Source organism: Sphaeramia orbicularis, chromosome 17 (assembly GCF_902148855.1).
Source record: "Sphaeramia orbicularis chromosome 17, fSphaOr1.1, whole genome shotgun sequence".
In the NCBI taxonomy this organism is placed as follows: Eukaryota; Metazoa; Chordata; class Actinopteri; order Kurtiformes; family Apogonidae; genus Sphaeramia; species Sphaeramia orbicularis.
Genome location: NC_043973.1, coordinates 36,288,702 through 36,307,302, shown reverse-complemented (window position 1 = coordinate 36,307,302; position 18,601 = coordinate 36,288,702). Strand labels below are relative to the sequence as shown.

Genomic DNA, 18,601 nt, shown 5'->3' with positions numbered 1-18,601 from the left:
CCTCACAGAGTTAACGGAGTGATGCCTGTGAACTAGGTCATGCAGTCGTCTTGAACTGCTCGGCTCCAGACTTGTGCCACTTGCTTCACTCTTGACACATCATCTACCAAGCGAACTTTTCAATTTGGTGCTGCACTGAAACTGCAAGAAATTCCCAGCTCTGGCTCCAACATGTCACTGCTTACCAGCTCTCTACACCAGCTCCTCCGCCCCTGCATCCACCTGTAGGCTCTGGATACAACCATATTTATTCATCACTCCTCAATATCTATATGTGAACATACCTGCAGGGAGTGATGAGCTCAGACTTGACACCAGAGATGCAAAACTCTAAAAATATTCTGCTGCTGTAATAACATATTTCAGTTGTCTGACTGAACTTATATGACTTATTTCCAGAGTGTTTGTCTTTATAGTTGGGTGCTTCTATGAAACTGGGTTCATTTTGGTATCTGGCATTTTGCCAGCTTTTTAAACCCAATAATAAAAGAGAAATTTCAACATATTTCCCCCCAGGATGTACCTAATGATGACCTCAGATAAATGCAAAAAAATTGTCTTGCTCTGAGCCGTCCCAAAATTAATGAATTTTTAATAAAATATTGGGACCGAAAATAGGACCAAAATTGGACAGGAAAAATTACCGAGGTGTCAGTGCATTTTATCCAATCCAATCCATTCCAATCCAACTTTATTTGTAAAGCACTTTAAAACAGCCACAGTGGTTGTTGTACGCCAAAGTGCTGTACAGAACAATAAATAAAACCCAAAATAACAGAGTAAATTACAAGAATGGATTAAAAGACAATGAACAACGGTCAAAAATAAAATAAAAAAATAAATAAACAATAAATAAATAAATAAAAATATAGAAGACTAGATAAAACCTAAATAAAAGAATAAAATACAAGAATAGATTAAAAACATAAAAAGCTGTACAAATTAAAAAAAACAACAAATAAGAATATCTGGAAAACATGGCTTGAAATGGTCTTATATAGCACTATAAATAAAGACACTGTGTTAAATTTGATGATCCTAGTGGTTTTTCTAATTCAGACATGTGGGTTTTTCATGAATCTCAGTCTCATTCCAGGTTTTATATGTAACCCGCCGTGTCCACTTGCGTTACATGCAGAACCAGCCCATTTAAACATATATAAATCGTGTATGATTTTGCAACAGCGGCCATTTTTGTGAAACACTCTACCTTGCATAATTAGTTTAATTCCCAAAATGTACGTGTGAGAGAATAAATAGATATTCAAAAAAATAGTTGTGCGTAATTTTCATGTCCTTTTGACCATGTTACATGCAGATTTTTGTATTTAATATAATGTAAAATACTATAAAAAAAAAGTGTTTTATCTGAAAAATAGTTTCTCTTTTACCTCAGTAAGTATTTTTTTAAATAGATCCAAAGTGCTTCCAAAGTTGCTTCATAACATTCGTCTACATCTGGTTTGAATTTTTAGCCCATCTGTCCTGTTTTTAGGACCAGTTTCATAAAAGCACCCAGTTACAAGAAAAAGAATGTTGAGTTTTAGTAGGACATAGAAAACAAACAGCAGCCCCTGATGTCCACGTAAAAGCTTTGTTGACCTCTGAACCCACCCTGACCTCTTCAAGTGAGGTCTTTCAGCCCCACAACAGCAAAGGTCCTATTTTTTCTCAAATGGAAATATCAGAATCACAAACCAAAACACATACTTTCCAGTTTTACCATCTCTAACCTCAGCTACATCAGCCACAGTCTAAAACACTATAACAGAAAGAGATCAAGACTTATTTGAGGTGAGTCATAAGAGCTATGCTCTATTTATCAGACCTCGAAATTGCATTGTGGACTGCGGCGTCCACTCAGTGTGAGAGGAGACTATTGTATCTTTGTCTTTTTTTTTTTTTTTTTTTTATGATGGATTTCTGCCTGAGAGATTTTTTGAACACTGCTACAAAATAGGGAGGCTGGAAAAAAAAGTGCTTTGTCTTTAGTTCTGAGATACTGACAGCCAAACCGTATGCTTACTGTGGATTTTTGGCCAATTACTCTATTCGTGGGAATAAAATAAAAACAGAACAAAACATCAAAATAATCCTGAATTGTACTATACATAGCCAATAGAATTTGCATTTGAATAGTTATTTTAAAACTGCATTATTTATTTGAGGCTTGGCTTAGACATGTGAAAACTATACTCTTATTTTTGCCAATGAAACAGATTTTTTTATTGTGATTTATTAAAGACACAGAAGATAAGCCAGTTGCATATTAACGACAGTGCTGTATAACAGTCATGAAGCGTCTTTTTGAAGGGGTGCGCTGTTTGGATCGCCTTTTTCACTGCCTTTTCCAATTTATTTTTGAAAACTAAACCAGAGTGATTTAGTGTTTTCCGAAAACCAAAATGGCTGGTCCAGAAAATTTTTTTATATGCTTTGTTGATAAAAAGGGAACAGATGGCAAAACTGGTGCACCATATGCTGAAAAAAATAAAATCACATTGGAATCTGTGTGAATGTGTCTCACTTTGAAGCACCGCATACGCTACTGTACCTCCCAGGGTGGCGGAGACGAGGAAATGAGTGCCATATTTCTTGATTAGACTTTCTGTAATTGTCTGGAGGGTTGGTCGCCGACCCAGCTGGCGGATGGTGTGCATGAAGTCGGGGTCGAGGGGCAGAGCCAGGCCGCCGCTGCCGCTGAAACTTTCCCGCTTCTCCACCGCCAGGCTGTTGACCTTCCATCGACCGAACTCCCTGAGACACAGAATCACACATATAGCGATAAGAACTTTATTTCTCCAAGGCCAAAGGTGAGTGAGAATGCACCTGTCAGTATCCAGGGGAGAAGGAAAGGTAAAAAAAAAAAAACAAAAAAAAAAACCCTTATCGTCCATTGCTTACACTGTAAAAAATGACCGTAGAATTAACACCAAAAAGTTGTAAAATTGCAACATAAAAAAACTGTAAGTGACAATACAATGCAAAGTTGTTTATTTGAAAAGATTTTTGTGTTAACGATTAAATCAAATACAGCTGTAGTTTTTACAGGAAGAGCATGTGAACAAAACCAGATTTGGATGTAGAAATGATGGATTTCTATTGTTTTTAGAAAATAAAACTGTAAATTGAAAAACAATGCGGCGCCGTTTAAATTGCAAAGACCATAATGTTGAAATAATATTTGCTTGTTTTTATATATATATATATATATATATATATATATATATATATATATAGATAGATAGATAGATAGATAGATAGATAGATAGATAGATATAGATATAGATAGATATAGATAAGTTATAAAAAAGTAAACATTTACAATGTAACCTTTTAAATTTGTAAATGAATGGGTTGGTAGAGTTGGTAGAGCGGCTCGTCCAATAACCAAAGGGTTGGTGGTTCCAATCCTGACTCTGACTGTCCATATGTCAAAGTGTCCATGGAAGACACTGAACCCTAAACTGGTCCCAGTTGGACCTGGTGGATTTGGAAAGAGCTGTGGACACCATGAAGGAGGAGAAAATGAGCTAAAGAAGTGCAGAACATTTACCATTTAAATCCAATGTTAAATCTACATGTTTAAAATGTTAAATCTACATGTTACTCTGTAAATATGTTTACAGTTGGATGTGTTTTTCGCAGTATTGTTCTGGAAACCACAGCTGACAGTTTTTTTCCGTAAAAACAACAGGATTTTTTTTTTTTTTACAGTGTAACCCTTAATCAGGCAAGTGACTATTTTTGGTTATTTCTACACACATTACAAGACAGTGACAGCACCAGCTAGGTACCACGCAGTAATGGTACTAATGTAAGGAATGATGTTGAAAGGGATAATGTGGATGTGGCCAGGTGTCTGGATCAGCACTTATGTTGTTATAATGCTCTAAAAGTGATGTTCTAACGTTCTAAAATACATGTTCCTTCTCCTCTTCCACTCTGCTTTAACTAAAACAAATCAGAGCAGAATTGTGTTTGTCACCCTGTTGGCAAGATGCTTGATTTTACTTAAAGGAGTGATATTTTACTTTTTCAAATGGAATTATGCATTTTCAAACATTTCCCTGTGGTCTACATAAACTGTAAATGCTCTGCTTGGGTCTGAATTCTTCATTAATTCAACTCCACAGGTCCATCTTCAACCCTGTTTTTAAGTAATGACACGAAAAAGGTTGTTTTGAGCGCTGGCCCTTTAAATGCATATGACCCCGCCCCCTCCAGGTTGTTGACCGTGTTGCTTTGTCCCATTCAGCCACTTGAGTTCATTAAAACAACCAACAACTGAACATTTTAGGTAACTGGCTCAAAGTTTGAACATATTTTCAGTATGGACTACAACCGCTGCTGACAAACAAGTATGGTGTGGGGAGTCAGTGGGGGGGGGGGGGCATGACAAATTCATGGGGCCCAGCATTTGTGGGGGGTGAGTTTGACCCCCTTGACTGGTAATATTTTACTATAATAATACTTTAATTTTACTAATAATTTTACCATTTAATGCTTTCAGTTTACAAAATTCCTGTCTTGATTGGTCACAGAAGAACAAAGGTGAATGTGCTGAGAAACTGGGGGCACAAAAGTGATGGCACTAGATTGTTAAACTTAAAAGACATTCCCTGTGAATCACAGTCTGTCCCAACAATTATAGAGGATGTTCCTATGACATTAAGACTTGCTTTACTGAACATCAGATCGTTGGCTGGAAAAACATTTTTAATCAATGATTTTATCATGGAACACAACCTTGATTTTATGTTTTTAACTGAGACTTGGTTGGATCAAAACAACAGCACAGCTGTTCTCATTGAGTCAACCCCTCCCACCTATAGTTTTATTAGTGAGGCCAGAGTGAATCGGAGAGGAGGGGGGGTAGCAGTTTTCTTCAAAAACTCTTTCCAATTTAAAAAATTATCTTTCAGTAATTTTTCTACTTTTGAATATGTGGCTCTTCAGCTGAAATCCTCCCCTCGAGCCATATTAGTAAATGTCTACAGGCCACCTAAATACTGTGCAGACTTTTTCGATGATTTTAATGACCTGCTGTCCATAATCTGTACTGAATATGACTGTATAATCATTGTTGGGGATTTTAACATCCATGTTGACGACCCCCAGGACAGAGGGGCTAAAGAACTGTACTGTACTCTGGACAGCTTTGGGCTGAGTCAGCATGTGTCAAAACCCACACATAACAGGGGGCACACTCTGGACCTGCTTATCTCCAAGGGTTTAAACATACACAAGGTTGTTGTGAGCGATGTGGCCCTGTCTGATCACTGTTGTGTTTTCTTTGAGAGCTCTATCTCTGTGCACACAAGTAATCAGAGAAAAGTTATCAAGAAGCGATGCATTACTGAAAACACCAGTGAAATGTTTAATGTACTTTTTTCTTCTACAGCAACCCTGCCTTGTGGTTCAGTCAATGAGCTAGTGAATAACTTTAATTCTAAAATGTTAAATGTGATAGACACCATTGCTCCCATTAAGTTGAAGGTTGTGTCTAGCAAGAAAAGATCTCCATGGAGAAATGCCATGGCAGTGAAAAATGAAAAAAGAGAGTGTCGGAAAGCTGAACGCAGGTGGCGAAAATCAACTCTCCAGATTCATTTTGACATCTACAAAGAGAAACTTCACACTTATAATCTACAGCTGAGGAATGCAAGGTAGTCTTTCTTCTCAAACATTATCACCAGAAACAAAAATAATGCTCGAGCACTGTTTTCTACTGTTGACAGACTAACAAACCCCCCTGTGTTAATAGCACCTGAACTTCACTCTGCCAGGGCCTGCAATGACTTTGCTTTGTTCTTTACAGAGAAAATTCAGCATATTAGACAGGCCGTGAATTCCTCAACACCAGGTTCAGGATCTGTGCTGTCTGAAAACCATTTAAACACCCTGACACACTTTAATCCAATCAATGACAAAAATCTGGAGGACATCCTACACCAGCTGAGCTCTTCCTACTGCTGTCTAGATGTTTTACCCACAGATTTTTTCAAAAAAGTTTCACATGTCATGGCATCTGACCTGTTAGAGGTTGTAAACATGTCTCTAAGCTCAGGAGTCTTCCCACAGACCCTGAAAACAGCTGTTATTAAGCCGCTCCTAAAAAAGAACACTCTAGAAAAGACCTCAATGAGCAACTACAGGCCAATATCAAATCTTCCTTTTTTAGGTAAAATCATTGAAAAGGCTGTGTTCCAACAGCTAAATTACTTCTTAACAGTCAGCAGCAGACCAAAATTACATGTGGAGTCCCCCAAGGCTCTATCCTGGGGCCCCTTCTGTTCAACATCTACATGCTTCCACTCGCTCAGATCATAGAAAAAAACAAAATAGATTACCATAACTATGCAGATGACACACAGCTCTACATTTCAATGTCCCCAGGTGACCATAGCCCCATACAAGCACTGGGTAAATGCATGGAGCAAATATCTGAATAGATGGGCCATAACTTTCTTCAGTTAAACAGAGAAAAAACTGAGGTAGTCGTTTTTGGACCCAAGGAGGAGCGTCTGTCACAAAAGGGAAAAGAAAGGACTCAAATGCTCGGTACTGAAGGGAAAAAATAACAAGTTTATTTTACAAAAAAATGAAAACCAGACAACGAAAAACCTAACACAAAAACTAAAGCAGAGTCCATAGAAAAAAAAAAAAAAACATGCAAAACCTGGGTCAGAGTCCGTGGATGAATATGGATAATTGTCCGGGCTATGGAAAGGAATGAGGAGAAATGGACCAGCGCTGCATGGCTGCAAACCAAAGCCTTAAATAGGCCAGAGGTAATTGGCTGCAGCCATGCAGCGCCAGCAGGTGAATCGGATGAATATAATTAGAAACAAAAGAAACTGAGGGTCATACATGCACAGATCATGACCAAAGGGAGGAGCTGAGAGTCACACAGGCACAGGTCCATGACCAAAAGGGAAGAGCTGAAAATTACATAGGCGCAGATCCTGACAGCGTCTTAAAATCAGCATACAGCTCCAGTCACTTCAGTTAAAAACTTCAGACCAGGCCAGGAATTTGGGTGTTGTCATGGATTCAGACCTGAATTTTAAAAACCACATACAAACAATTACAAAGTCAGCTTACTATCACCTCAAGAACATTTCTAGGATTAAAGGACTGATGTCGCAGCAGGACCTTGAAAAACTTGTCCATGCCTTCATCTTTAGTCGAGTTGACTACTGTAACAGTATCTTCTCTGGTCTGCCTAAAAAGTCTATTCGACGACTACAGCTGATCCAGAATGCTGCTGCTCGAGTCCTCACTAAGACGAAGAGAGTGGACCACATCAGCCCAGTTCTGAGGTCTCTACACTGGCTCCCTATCTCTCAGAGAATAGACTTCAAAATTCTCTTACTAGCATATAAAGCACTGAATGGTTTAGGCCCAAAATACATTAGAGACCTTCTAGTCCAGTATGAACCATCCAGACCACTCAGGTCATCTGGTGCAGGTCTGCTCTGTGTTCCCAAAGTCAGAACTAAACATGGAGAATCAGCGTTCAGTTTCTATGCTCCGTATATCTGGAACAAATTACCAGAAAATATCAGGTCTGCTGAGAGTCTGAGTTCTTTTAAGTCCAGGTTAAAGACTGAACTGTTCACTGCTGCCTATGACTAAAAGGCTTTTGACTTTTTAAATTTTGTATTTTCTTTGAAACTCTGCACTGCAACTCTTACTTTAATATGTGTGTGTTTTTATTTTTTTTTATTTATTTATTTTTGATTTTATGTGTTGTTTTCTTACTTGCTGTTTTTAATCACCTTTTATATGTTTCTTTTATAATGTTTTAAATGTGTTTCTTTTTGTTTCTTTTATTTCAATGTCCTGTGTGAAGCACCTTGAATTGCCTTGTTGCTGAAATGTGCTATATAAATAAACTTGCCTTGCCTTGCCTTTACTATATGTGATGATTGATTGATTTGATTGGCTTTCCCCTGTAAGTCACTTTGGAAAAAAGCGTTTGCCAAATGCATAAATGTAAATGTCATATCTTCAGTGTAATTTTTGAACTCGTCAAAATCATCCTGTGGGCCAGACTGGAACCTTTGGTGGGCCTGTTTTTGCCTGTGGGCCTTATGTTTGACATACCTGTTTTAGAGTGAAAAAAAAAAAAAAAAAAAAGAAAAGCACTTGGAGAGCGCAGACCTCCACCAAAGCAGATCAGTGCCCCCCCCCGCCAAAATTTAATCATTTGTTCCTTGTGCCAGTGTCAACATTTCCTGAAAATTTCATCAAAATCCTTTCATAACTGTTTGAGTTATCTTGCTAACAGACAGACAGACAAATCCCAATGAAAACATAACCTCCGCCGTCCTTGACGGATTTAAAAATACGATTACATTATAAAAATGTTTATATTGCAAAATGACCAAACAGACATGACCAATTAGCAGAAAGCTTCAGCCTACTCCTTTTCAGTCTGACTGTATAAATTAATTATTTAATTAGTATAAATTCATTTTTACCTCTGCCAAGGAGGTTCTGTTTTTGCCAGCGTTGGTCTGTCTGTCTGTCTGTCTGTGTGCAAGATAACTCAAAAAGTTCTGGACAGATATGGATCAAAATTTCAGGAAATGTTGATACTGGCACAAGGAACAAATGATAAAATTTTGATGGTGATCGGGGGGGGGGGGGGGGGGGGGGGGCACTAATCTGCCTGGGCAGAGGTCTGCGTTCTCTGAGTGCTTTTCTAGTTTAATTAGTGAAGTCTGTATTATAAATTTTCGCCTCATGGAGTGATTGTTGGATCTATGGATTAGATGGATCTGTGGACTGTGTTTGTTCTTCAGACTGAAACAAAACAACTAGAAAAGCACTCAGAGAGCGCAGACCTCTGCCCAGGCAGATCAGTGCCCCCCCCCCCCCCCCCCCCCCCCCGATCACCATCAAAATTTTATCATTTGTTCCTTGTGCCAGTATCAACATTTCCTGAAATTTTCATCCAAATCCGTCCATAACTGTTTTGAGTTATCTTGCACACGAACAGACAGACAAACCAACACCGGCAAAAACATAACCTCCTTGGCGGAGGTAAGAAATTGTGGATATTAATTGTGGATATCCACAATTGAAGAAATATTTCTAATGGAAAAATTAACACACAGACTGAGACTGCAAGAACCAGAACTGGATAAAAAGTGGAGTAAATGGACTATATTCACACAAAATCAGTAGACTGACTGTTGCTGCCCGGGCACACTGTTATCTTTTCTACTCAGTTGTGCTCTCATTTGTCTGTTCTTTTTTTGTTGTTGTTGTTGTTGTTTTTTTTGAGGGGGGGGTGGTGTTTTTTTGGTTTTTTGAGATCTCTTCAGTTTGTCTTTTTCTTATTGGTTACTGTTACAATTCTACATAAAACTCGATAAAGATTTAAGTTAGAAAAAGAAAGAAAGAAAGAAAGAAAGAAAACAAAACAACAAACAAACCAACCTTTAATTTCTTACCAGAAATAAATGCGATTTTGACATTATGCATATTTAGTGATATTATTTTGTCATTTTGCTAATTACTTCACTTGTTCATTCATTTTGTGTCATTAAATCATCTGGAGGTGGTGTTCCTCCTGGTGGGATGGAGTATGAAGCACAATGAGGTAACTGGTTCACCAGCTCTGGTAACAATGTGAGGATTGGTTTTTTTTTTTTTTTGCACTGAGCTCTTGTTATTGTCTGCGCTGTCTTCCCCTGTGTGTCTTTATCGGTTCTATCAGTCGGTGTATGCAGTATGATCCCCTTTTGTCTCATTTGCGGTCTGTTAGTTGAGTCAATGTTGCTGCTACCATTATGTACATCACCTACTGAGCACAGGGTATCAAGTGGCAGAAAGGGCACCGACATAGTCTAATAACAATCATCATAACCATAATGTTGAATTATTTAAATTCAAGGTGATTTTGTCAAGGCAGGAAAAGCACAAGTGTTACTGATGACATTACCCACGGCTCTGTTCCATGTAGTTAACCAAGGAAGTAATTTCACTGAACCAGGACGCACAGAATCAATGACTGAAATTGTCCGTTTTTCAAAACTACATCAGGGGTGTTAAAGTCATTTTAGTTCAGGGGCCACATATAACCCAATCTCAAGTAGGTCAGAGTAGGAAAATAATACCATAAACTATAAATAATGTCAACTCCAAACTTTTCTCTTTGTTTTATATTGAAAAAACTAAAATTACATTATCCTCCTGAGACCCAGGAAAATACAAGTTTTGGCTTTTTCACATTAAATAACTGGTGTTTTTTGAAACAGCACAATGCAACAGTTTATTCAGGTGCATTTTTAAAATTTTTATGGACTGTCCTTTGCCTTGGATAGCGTTTTTTGTTTTATTTTTTGTCAATAAAGCTGTCAAACTCTTGTCCCCTACAGAAGACAAAAATGCACTGCTGGGTCTCAGGAGGATATGAAAATATTTACATCTACAATGTGGGGAAGCAAAATTTACAATATTTTGAGGCAAGGACTGAAAGACAGTGTACAACCAATTAGTTTATTGAAAGTCATGAGAATTTATTTGCCACAAGAAAATTTACGTAATGGAAAATGTTTTTATTCTACGAGGGCTGTTCAATAAGTTCATGGCCTCACCCAGAAATACTGGTTGTTATAATACAGGATGTTAAGTAAAGTAAGTACGTAAAGTAAATTTTATTTATAGAGCACTTTTCACAGACAGAGTCACAAAGTGCTTTATCAATTCAAATTCAAAACAAATGTTACATTCTTTTGTGATGGGATAGTGATGCTTGAACATCGATGGACCAAGTGCATTACTGTAAATGGAGATTATGTTGAAAAATAAAATATAAATTATCAGTCTGTGTTGTTCTGTTCTGGGTGAGGCCATGAACTTATTGAACAGCCCTTGTATGTGTCCTCCTTCTTTCTCAATAACTGCCTTCACACGCTTCCTGAAACTTGTGCAAGTGTTCCTCAAATACTCGGGTGACAACTTCTCCCATTCTTCTTTAATAGTATCTTCCAGACTTTCTCGTAATAGTTTTGCTCATAGTCATTCTCTTCTTTACATTATAAACAGTCTTTATGGACACTCCAACTATTTTTGAAATCTCCTTTGGTGTGACGAGTGCATTCAGCAAATCACACACTCTTTGACGTTTGCTTTCCTGATTACTCATATGAGCAAAAGTTTCTGAAAAGGTATGGATAATAGTATTAGGTATGATTATGACATCAAAATAAGTTTGGTTTCAAAACAATTGACGTAGTGCCTGCTGAGAAAAAACAACTAAATGTTCATTGTAAATTTTGCTTCCCCACCTTGTACTTTATGGTCAATGTATCCCAAATGTCCCTTATGTTCGTTTTGTATTGTACAGAAATCAAACGATAAAAATAAAGTGTAAAAAGAAAAAAAAAAAAAGAAAATGTTTAAATTTACCAACTATTCTTTAAAAATGTGGAAAAACATGAAGAACCATGAACCTGAAGGAAAAGTGCAATTTTAACAATAATATGCCTCAGCTTATTGTTTACACATCAGAGTAAATCTACAAAAACACAAAACAGGCAGTAACAGGCAGAATATTATTAACATTGCACTTATTTTTCTTTCAGATTGTTTATATTTATTCAGGTTATTCAGATTTTTTTGTAAAAGGATAGTTTGTAAATGGAAACATTTCCAAGTAATTTTACTTTTACACTAAAACAAAGACAAAAAAGTGTAGTTATCATTATTTATAGGTTATTATGATAGTATTTTACCGGTCTGACCCACTTGACATCATACTGGTTTGTACGTGGCCCCTGAATTCAAAGGATTTTGACACTTGACTGTTAATATCTTCAGTGTAATTTTTGCACTTCACACATTCATCCCACGGGCAGATTGGACCCTTTGGTGGGCTGGTTTCACCCCACAGATCATATGTTTGACACCCCAGATTACATAGCGCTAGGTCTTCTGGATTCACTGGAGGACTGTTCCAATGTCCAGGATCCTTCCAAAGATTCTTTTTGGAGAAATTTCAAGGCTGCATCTGTGGCTCACTGGCGTCCTCTGCGCTTTTAAAACCCCCCACAATCCTCTGCACGAGTCTTGCTGGTGAATGAAAAAGAGCCGACCGCGACCGTAAATAAATCCTCAAAGAAGGAGAATAAAGAGCTGATTGCTTCACCGGTGCAAAAGGCATTTAAAGATAATTACCAGGCGATCGTATCAGCTGAGACGAGATGGGTTTATTTACATTATATGGAGCAATTCATACACAAAGACAGTTCAGTGGGCTGATGAATACATAAATGGAACCTCCAGAGGAAAATAAAACCATAAAAATACAGAAATATGGAGAAAAGAAAACACAATAGAAAACATCATACTAAAAAGGGTAATAATAAGAATGTGTATGAATAGAAGGGACAGACAGACAGACAGACAGACAGACAGACAGACAGACAGACAGACAGACAGACAGACAGACAGACAGACAGACAGACAGACAGACAGACAGACAGACAGACAGACAGACAGACAGACAGACAGACAGATAGATAGATAGATAGATAGATAGATAGATAGATAGATAGATAGATAGATAGATAGATAGATAGATAGATAGATAGATAGATAGATAGACAGACTGCAAAAAAGGAATATCTGACTTCGATAAACAGACTTGAATTTGGAATATTTATCTTGAAAGATCTGGTTTTTTTTAGATTTATTTACTTATTGAGACTTAATCTTGTTTAGATTACTTGACTTGTTCCAAGAAATTTCATCTTGAGCTACCCCACTTAGATATTACAACTAATTTTGAGCAATATTTATCACAAAACAAGCTGCATTATTGGAAAATGAGTAAAGCGGACACAGCATCTGTTTCCCCTCAAGAAGTTTTGACTTGTTTCGTGCAGTTTTGCCCATACATATCAATTAAGTCATTACATCTTCATACGACCGTTTAAAAAAACTCTTACTATGAGGACTTGAGACAAGTAAATTCTGCTTCAAATAACAATTTTAGGATTCAATCATTTTGTCTTATTTTAAGAAAACTTGATAAGTGCAGTTTTCTTACTGCACTGGCAGATAATTCTACATGAAATAAGACATTTTAACCCAATAATGAGTTTAATTTTCTAATTTTTGTAGAGGCCTTTTTTGCAGTGTGAATAGATAGATAGATAGATAGATAGATAGATAGATAGATAGATAGATAGATAGATAGATAGATAGATAGATAGATAGATAGATAGATAGATAGATAGATAGATAGATAGATAGATAGATAGATAGATAGATAGATAAAAAAAAACAACACAAGAGAAAAAATATAAAAGATACAATGACATAAAAACAAAAAAAAAACATATAAAGGACACAATGAGACAAAAACAACACAAGAGAAAAAACATAGAAGGCCCAACAAAATGAAAACAACTCAAGAAAAAAATGTGGAAGATGCAGCAAGATGAAAACAAAACAAGGAAAAAATGTAAAAGATAGAAACAAGACAGAAATGAAATAAAGACTAGTGATGTAGAAGATCCAATCAAAAAAAAAAAAAAAAAAAAAAGGTAAACTTGGGGTCATAGGAAGACTTAACATTTATCTTTTGGTTCATGAATTGAAAAAGTTTGAGAAAGAGAGATTGATCAGGATCATCAGACATGTGACAGAATGGTTCAGGGAGAATGAGACGTCATTTTCACACATGGATTAACCACCATAAAGTCCAGACTCTAATTTACGATGTGATGAAGACTTGATGCAGCATCTGATTCTCCATCATCAATAATCAAAAATAAATGCAACTATGGATGGAAAAAAAATATTAGAAACCTTACTGTGACACTACATAAGCATTATGTGGGTGCTTCTATGAAACTGGTCCTAAAAACAGGACATGGGGCTAAAAATTCAAACCAGATGTAGACTAATGTTATGAAGCGAGTTTGGAAGCACTTTGGGTCTATTTTAAAAATAAATATATTTACTGAGAAAAAAGAAAAAGTATTTTTCAGATAAAACACATTTTTATATTACTTTACATTATATTTAATACAAAAATCTGCATGTAACACGGTCAAAAGGACACGAAAATGATGCACTACTATTTTTTCGAATATCTCTTTATTCTCTCACAGGTACGTTTTGGGAATCGAAATAATTATGCAAGGCAGAGTTCTTCACAAAAATGGCTGCTGTTGCAAAATCATTTGCGATTTATTTGTGTTTAAATGGGCAGGTTCTGCATGCAACGCAAGTGGACACGATGGGTTACATACAAAACCTGGAATGAGACTGAGATGCATGAAAAACCCACATGTCTGGATTAGGAAAACCACTAGGATCATCAAATTTAACAGTGTCTTTATTTATAGTGCTATATAAGACCAGTTACAGCCATGTTTTCCAGAAAAATGCACTGACACCTAGGTAGCTTTTCATGTTTCAATTTCGGTCCCATTTTTGGCCCCAATATTTAATTAAAAATCCATTCATTTTGGTATGGCTCTGAGCAAGAGTATAATTTTTGTGCATTTATCTGAGGTCATCATTAGGTACGTCCTGGGGAAAAATATGTCTTTCTTTCTTTCTTTTTTTTTTTGTCATTTTTTTGTCATTTTTGCCATTTGTAAATAAAACTATGTCCGGTCATAAAAAATAAAAAAAAAAGTGTTTCAATTCAATTCACACACAAAAAAGTAAAAAGCGTTGTGCCAGAATCCCAACTGAAAAAAAAAGCCAAAAAATTTTAAATATCCTTAACTTTTTTGTTTGTAGTATAAGTTAAAATGTGAGAAAACATCAAATTAGCAGCATTTAATGTTTTTATTTCATAGTTTTCACACAGTAGATCAGTAAATACATGTTTCTTTGCTTTAAAAATTAAACGCACATTTTTGCAACTCCGTGAAAAATAGCGTCATAAAAAAAATTAATCTTATTGTTTTTTAAATGCCTAAAGAGGAATAAAGAAAAAAATCTTAATCAATGTTCTCATAATTCATGCATGAAAGGGTTAATAATAATAAAAAAAAATCAATCCTATTGTTATTATTCATGCATAAAGAGGAATAAAAATATTCAGAAAAAAAAATAAAAAACTGAATAAGGTTCATACATGAAAGGGTTAATGTCACTAAAATACTCAAACCTTGAACCTTGTCGTATATATATAGTCTATTTCAAACACACACTGACATTTGCTGACTCTGTTGAAGCCTTGAGATGTGTATTGTTTAACAAGCTGTGTTGAAAGTAAAGGATTAGGTGTGTCTACAGTGTGTGCGCACTGCATCGACTACACACTCTGCACATGCACCGTTTCATTTGATGAAGCTGTGAACGTCCCCTCAGGAGCTGTAATCGTATGCCCCAGATCTGTATGAAAGAACCGTTTAAGCACCCAGTTGCCAGTCGGGTTGAGGTCATCGGCAGTTTTTTTTTTTTTTTTTTTTTCTCTCCTTCTGAATTACATAAAGTAGATTTTTAAGGCAGTGGCGTTTCCTGGCCTTTCAGGTCTTACATAACCTTACAGCTGAATCAGTAGAGTTCAGATACCACTGCAGGTCATGATCTGTCACAAAGTATTTACTGACTTTAGAACAGCGCAGTATTTAGCTGGTTGTTACACACTACTTCTTGCATGTGACTATAAATTTAGTAGCTTAAACTGTTGTTATCGCGCTGGGAGTCTTAATTAATTCTTACTGCGATGTCAATCTAGAGGACTATATATCCTTGTAATCATTTTAACCCTTTCATGCATGAATTATGAGAACCTTAATCAACATTTATCTCCTGAGTGTTTTTATTCCTCTTTAGGCATGAAAAAAAACAAAAAAACAATGCGACTGAAAATTTTCTTATGAACCTATTTGTCATGGAGTTAAAAAAATGTCCGCTTGACACCATGTGTTTAATTTCTGAATTAAAAAAACATGGATTTTCTGATATATTATGTGAAAACTATTAAATAAAAACATTTTTAATGATGCTAATCTGCTGTTTTCTCACATTTTAACAAACTCAAATACCAGTCATTACTCACTTCATGGAAATAATATGCAAAAAAAAAACCCAAAAAACAGTTTTTTGTTAAAAAAAAACAAAACAAAAAACAGTTAATTGCAGTTTAGTAACAATAACAAGCAATTTTTTTTGTTTAGTTTTTTTTTTTGTTTAGTTTATTTTGAATATGCCACAAGACTAAGTAATCTTACTTAGTCCTTAGACATAAAACAGGTCATAAGTAAGTTCAGATACCACTGCAGGTCATGATCTGTCACAAAGTATTTACTGACTTTAGAACAGCGCAGTATTTAGCTGGTTGTTACACACTACTTCTTGCATGTGGCTGTAAATTAAGTAGCTTAAACTGTTATCGCACTGGAAGTCTTAATTAATTACCTCCGCCAAGGAGGTTATGTTTTTGCCAGGGTTTGTTTGTCTGTCTGTCTGTTTGTCTGTCCGTTAGTGTGCAACATAACTCAAAAAGTTACGGACAGATTTTGATGAAATTTTCAGGGTTTGTTGGAAATGGGATAAGGAAGAAATTATTAACTTTTGGGGGTGATTGGGGGTGGGGGGGCCCACGGGGGGGCCCACTGATCAGCCTTGGCGGAGTTCTGCGCTCTCCGAGTGCTTCAAGTTCTTATTGCGATGTCAATCTAGAGGACTATATATCCTTGTAATCATTTTAACCCTTTCATGCATGAATTATGAGAACCTTAATCAACATTTATCTCCTGAGTGTTTTTATTCCTCTTTAGGCATGAAAAAAAACAAAAAAAAAAACAATGCGACTGAAAATTTTCTTATGAACCTATTTGTCATGGAGTTCCAAAAATGTCCGCTTGACACCATGCGCTTAATTTTTGAATTAAAAAAACATGAATTTACTGATATATTATGTGACAACTATGAAACAAAAACATTTTTAATGATGCTAATCTGCTGTTTTCTCACATTTTAACAAACTCAAATACTAGTCATTACTCACTTCATGAAAATAATATGCAAAAACAACCCCAACTTTTTTGTTAAAAAAAAAAACAGTTAATTGCAGTTTAGTAACAATAACAAGCAATTGTTTTTTTTTTTTGTTTTTTTTTTTTAGTTTATTTTGAATATGCCACAAGACTAAGTAAACTTACTTCGTCCTTAGACATAAAACAGGTAGTAAGTAAGTTCAGATACCACTGCAGGTCAAGATCTGTCACAAAGTATTTACTGACTTTAGAACAGCGCAGTATTTAGCTGGTTGTTACACACTACTTCTTGCATGTGGCCCTAAATTAAGTAGCTTAAACTGTTGTTATCACGCTGGAAGTCTTAATTAATTCTTATTGCGATGTCAATCTAGAGGACTATATATCCTTGTAATCATTTTAACCCTTTCATGCATGAATTATGAGAACCTTAATCAACATTTATCTCCTGAGTGTTTTCATTCCTCTTTAGGCATGGAAAAAAAAACAAAAAAACAATGCGACTGAAAATTTTCTTATGAACCTATTTTTCATGGAGTTCCAAAAATGTCCACTTGACACCTTGCGTTTAATTTTTGAATTAAAAAAACATGGATTTTCTGATATATTGTGAGAAAACTATGAAATAACATTTTTAATGATGCTAATCTGCTGTTTTCTCACATTTTAACAACCTCAAATACTAGTCATTACTCACTTAATGGAAATAATATGCAAAAATAACCTCAACTTTTTTGTTAAAAAAAAACAAAAAAACAGTTAATTGCAGTTTAGTAACAATAACAAGCAATTGTTGTTTTTTTTTTAGTTCATTTCGAATATGCAACAAGACTACGTAATCTTACTTAGTCCTTAGAAATAAAACAGGTAGCAAGAAGTCATGAAAGAAAACCAAAAAACAAAAACAAAACTTATACATATACATGACTTCATTTGCACATTGGTAAAGGAGTGGGAGGAAGTATAATTTATTTAATCCCACCCCGTCAACACTCAAACGTGTTAGTGCAAATCCGGTTTATATAGAACAGCAAAGTTACAGTAATGATATTAACGTCAGTGTATGAGATGGTGCATAAGTGTCCACTGTGTTGGCTGATATGGAACTAAAATAACAAAATCAATGAATATACAAGAGAACAGCTGGAGAAGAAATGTCCACTGGAGTGACCAGTATGTATGAAAGGGTTAACATAGATTTTAGAAGATTATTTTGTTCTTTGCTGTTATAATTGTATTTTTCCTGATGTATATTCGATTTATTTGACACCTTTTTTTTTTAGTTAATTTCATCCATGTTTCTAAACTGTAAAAATCCAAATCTTACCAAGTGTATTTTTCTCATTCCTAGTCCAAATATCTCATCACACTTAAAATAAAACATAATCACATGAAGAGTAACTTGTCAGTGAGATATAACAACTTATTTTTAGACAATAGATCTTGAAACCCTTATTTCAGGAAATCTTATCAAGATAATTTTCACTTGTTTCATTGGCAGATATTTTTGCTTAATTCAGGATTTTTTTTTTTTTTGCTTAATTCCAGTCAAAAAAATCTACTGTGGTACCGTTTATCTTTCTAATGTTCATTGTGGTCAGGTTCAGATACTG

General features: G+C 35.6%; 1 protein-coding gene across 1 annotated transcript in view; it reads right to left on the bottom strand.

The window, feature by feature from the left end:
* LOC115437893 (BMP/retinoic acid-inducible neural-specific protein 3-like) overlaps nucleotides 1–18,601 on the bottom strand; it is a 74,629-nt gene that overhangs the window by 32,752 nt on the left and 23,276 nt on the right. Inside the window, exon 3 of the mRNA XM_030161275.1 lies at nucleotides 2,555–2,757. Within this exon, the coding sequence (XP_030017135.1) occupies nucleotides 2,555–2,757 (203 nt within the window). The remainder of the gene's footprint in view (nucleotides 1–2,554; nucleotides 2,758–18,601) is intronic.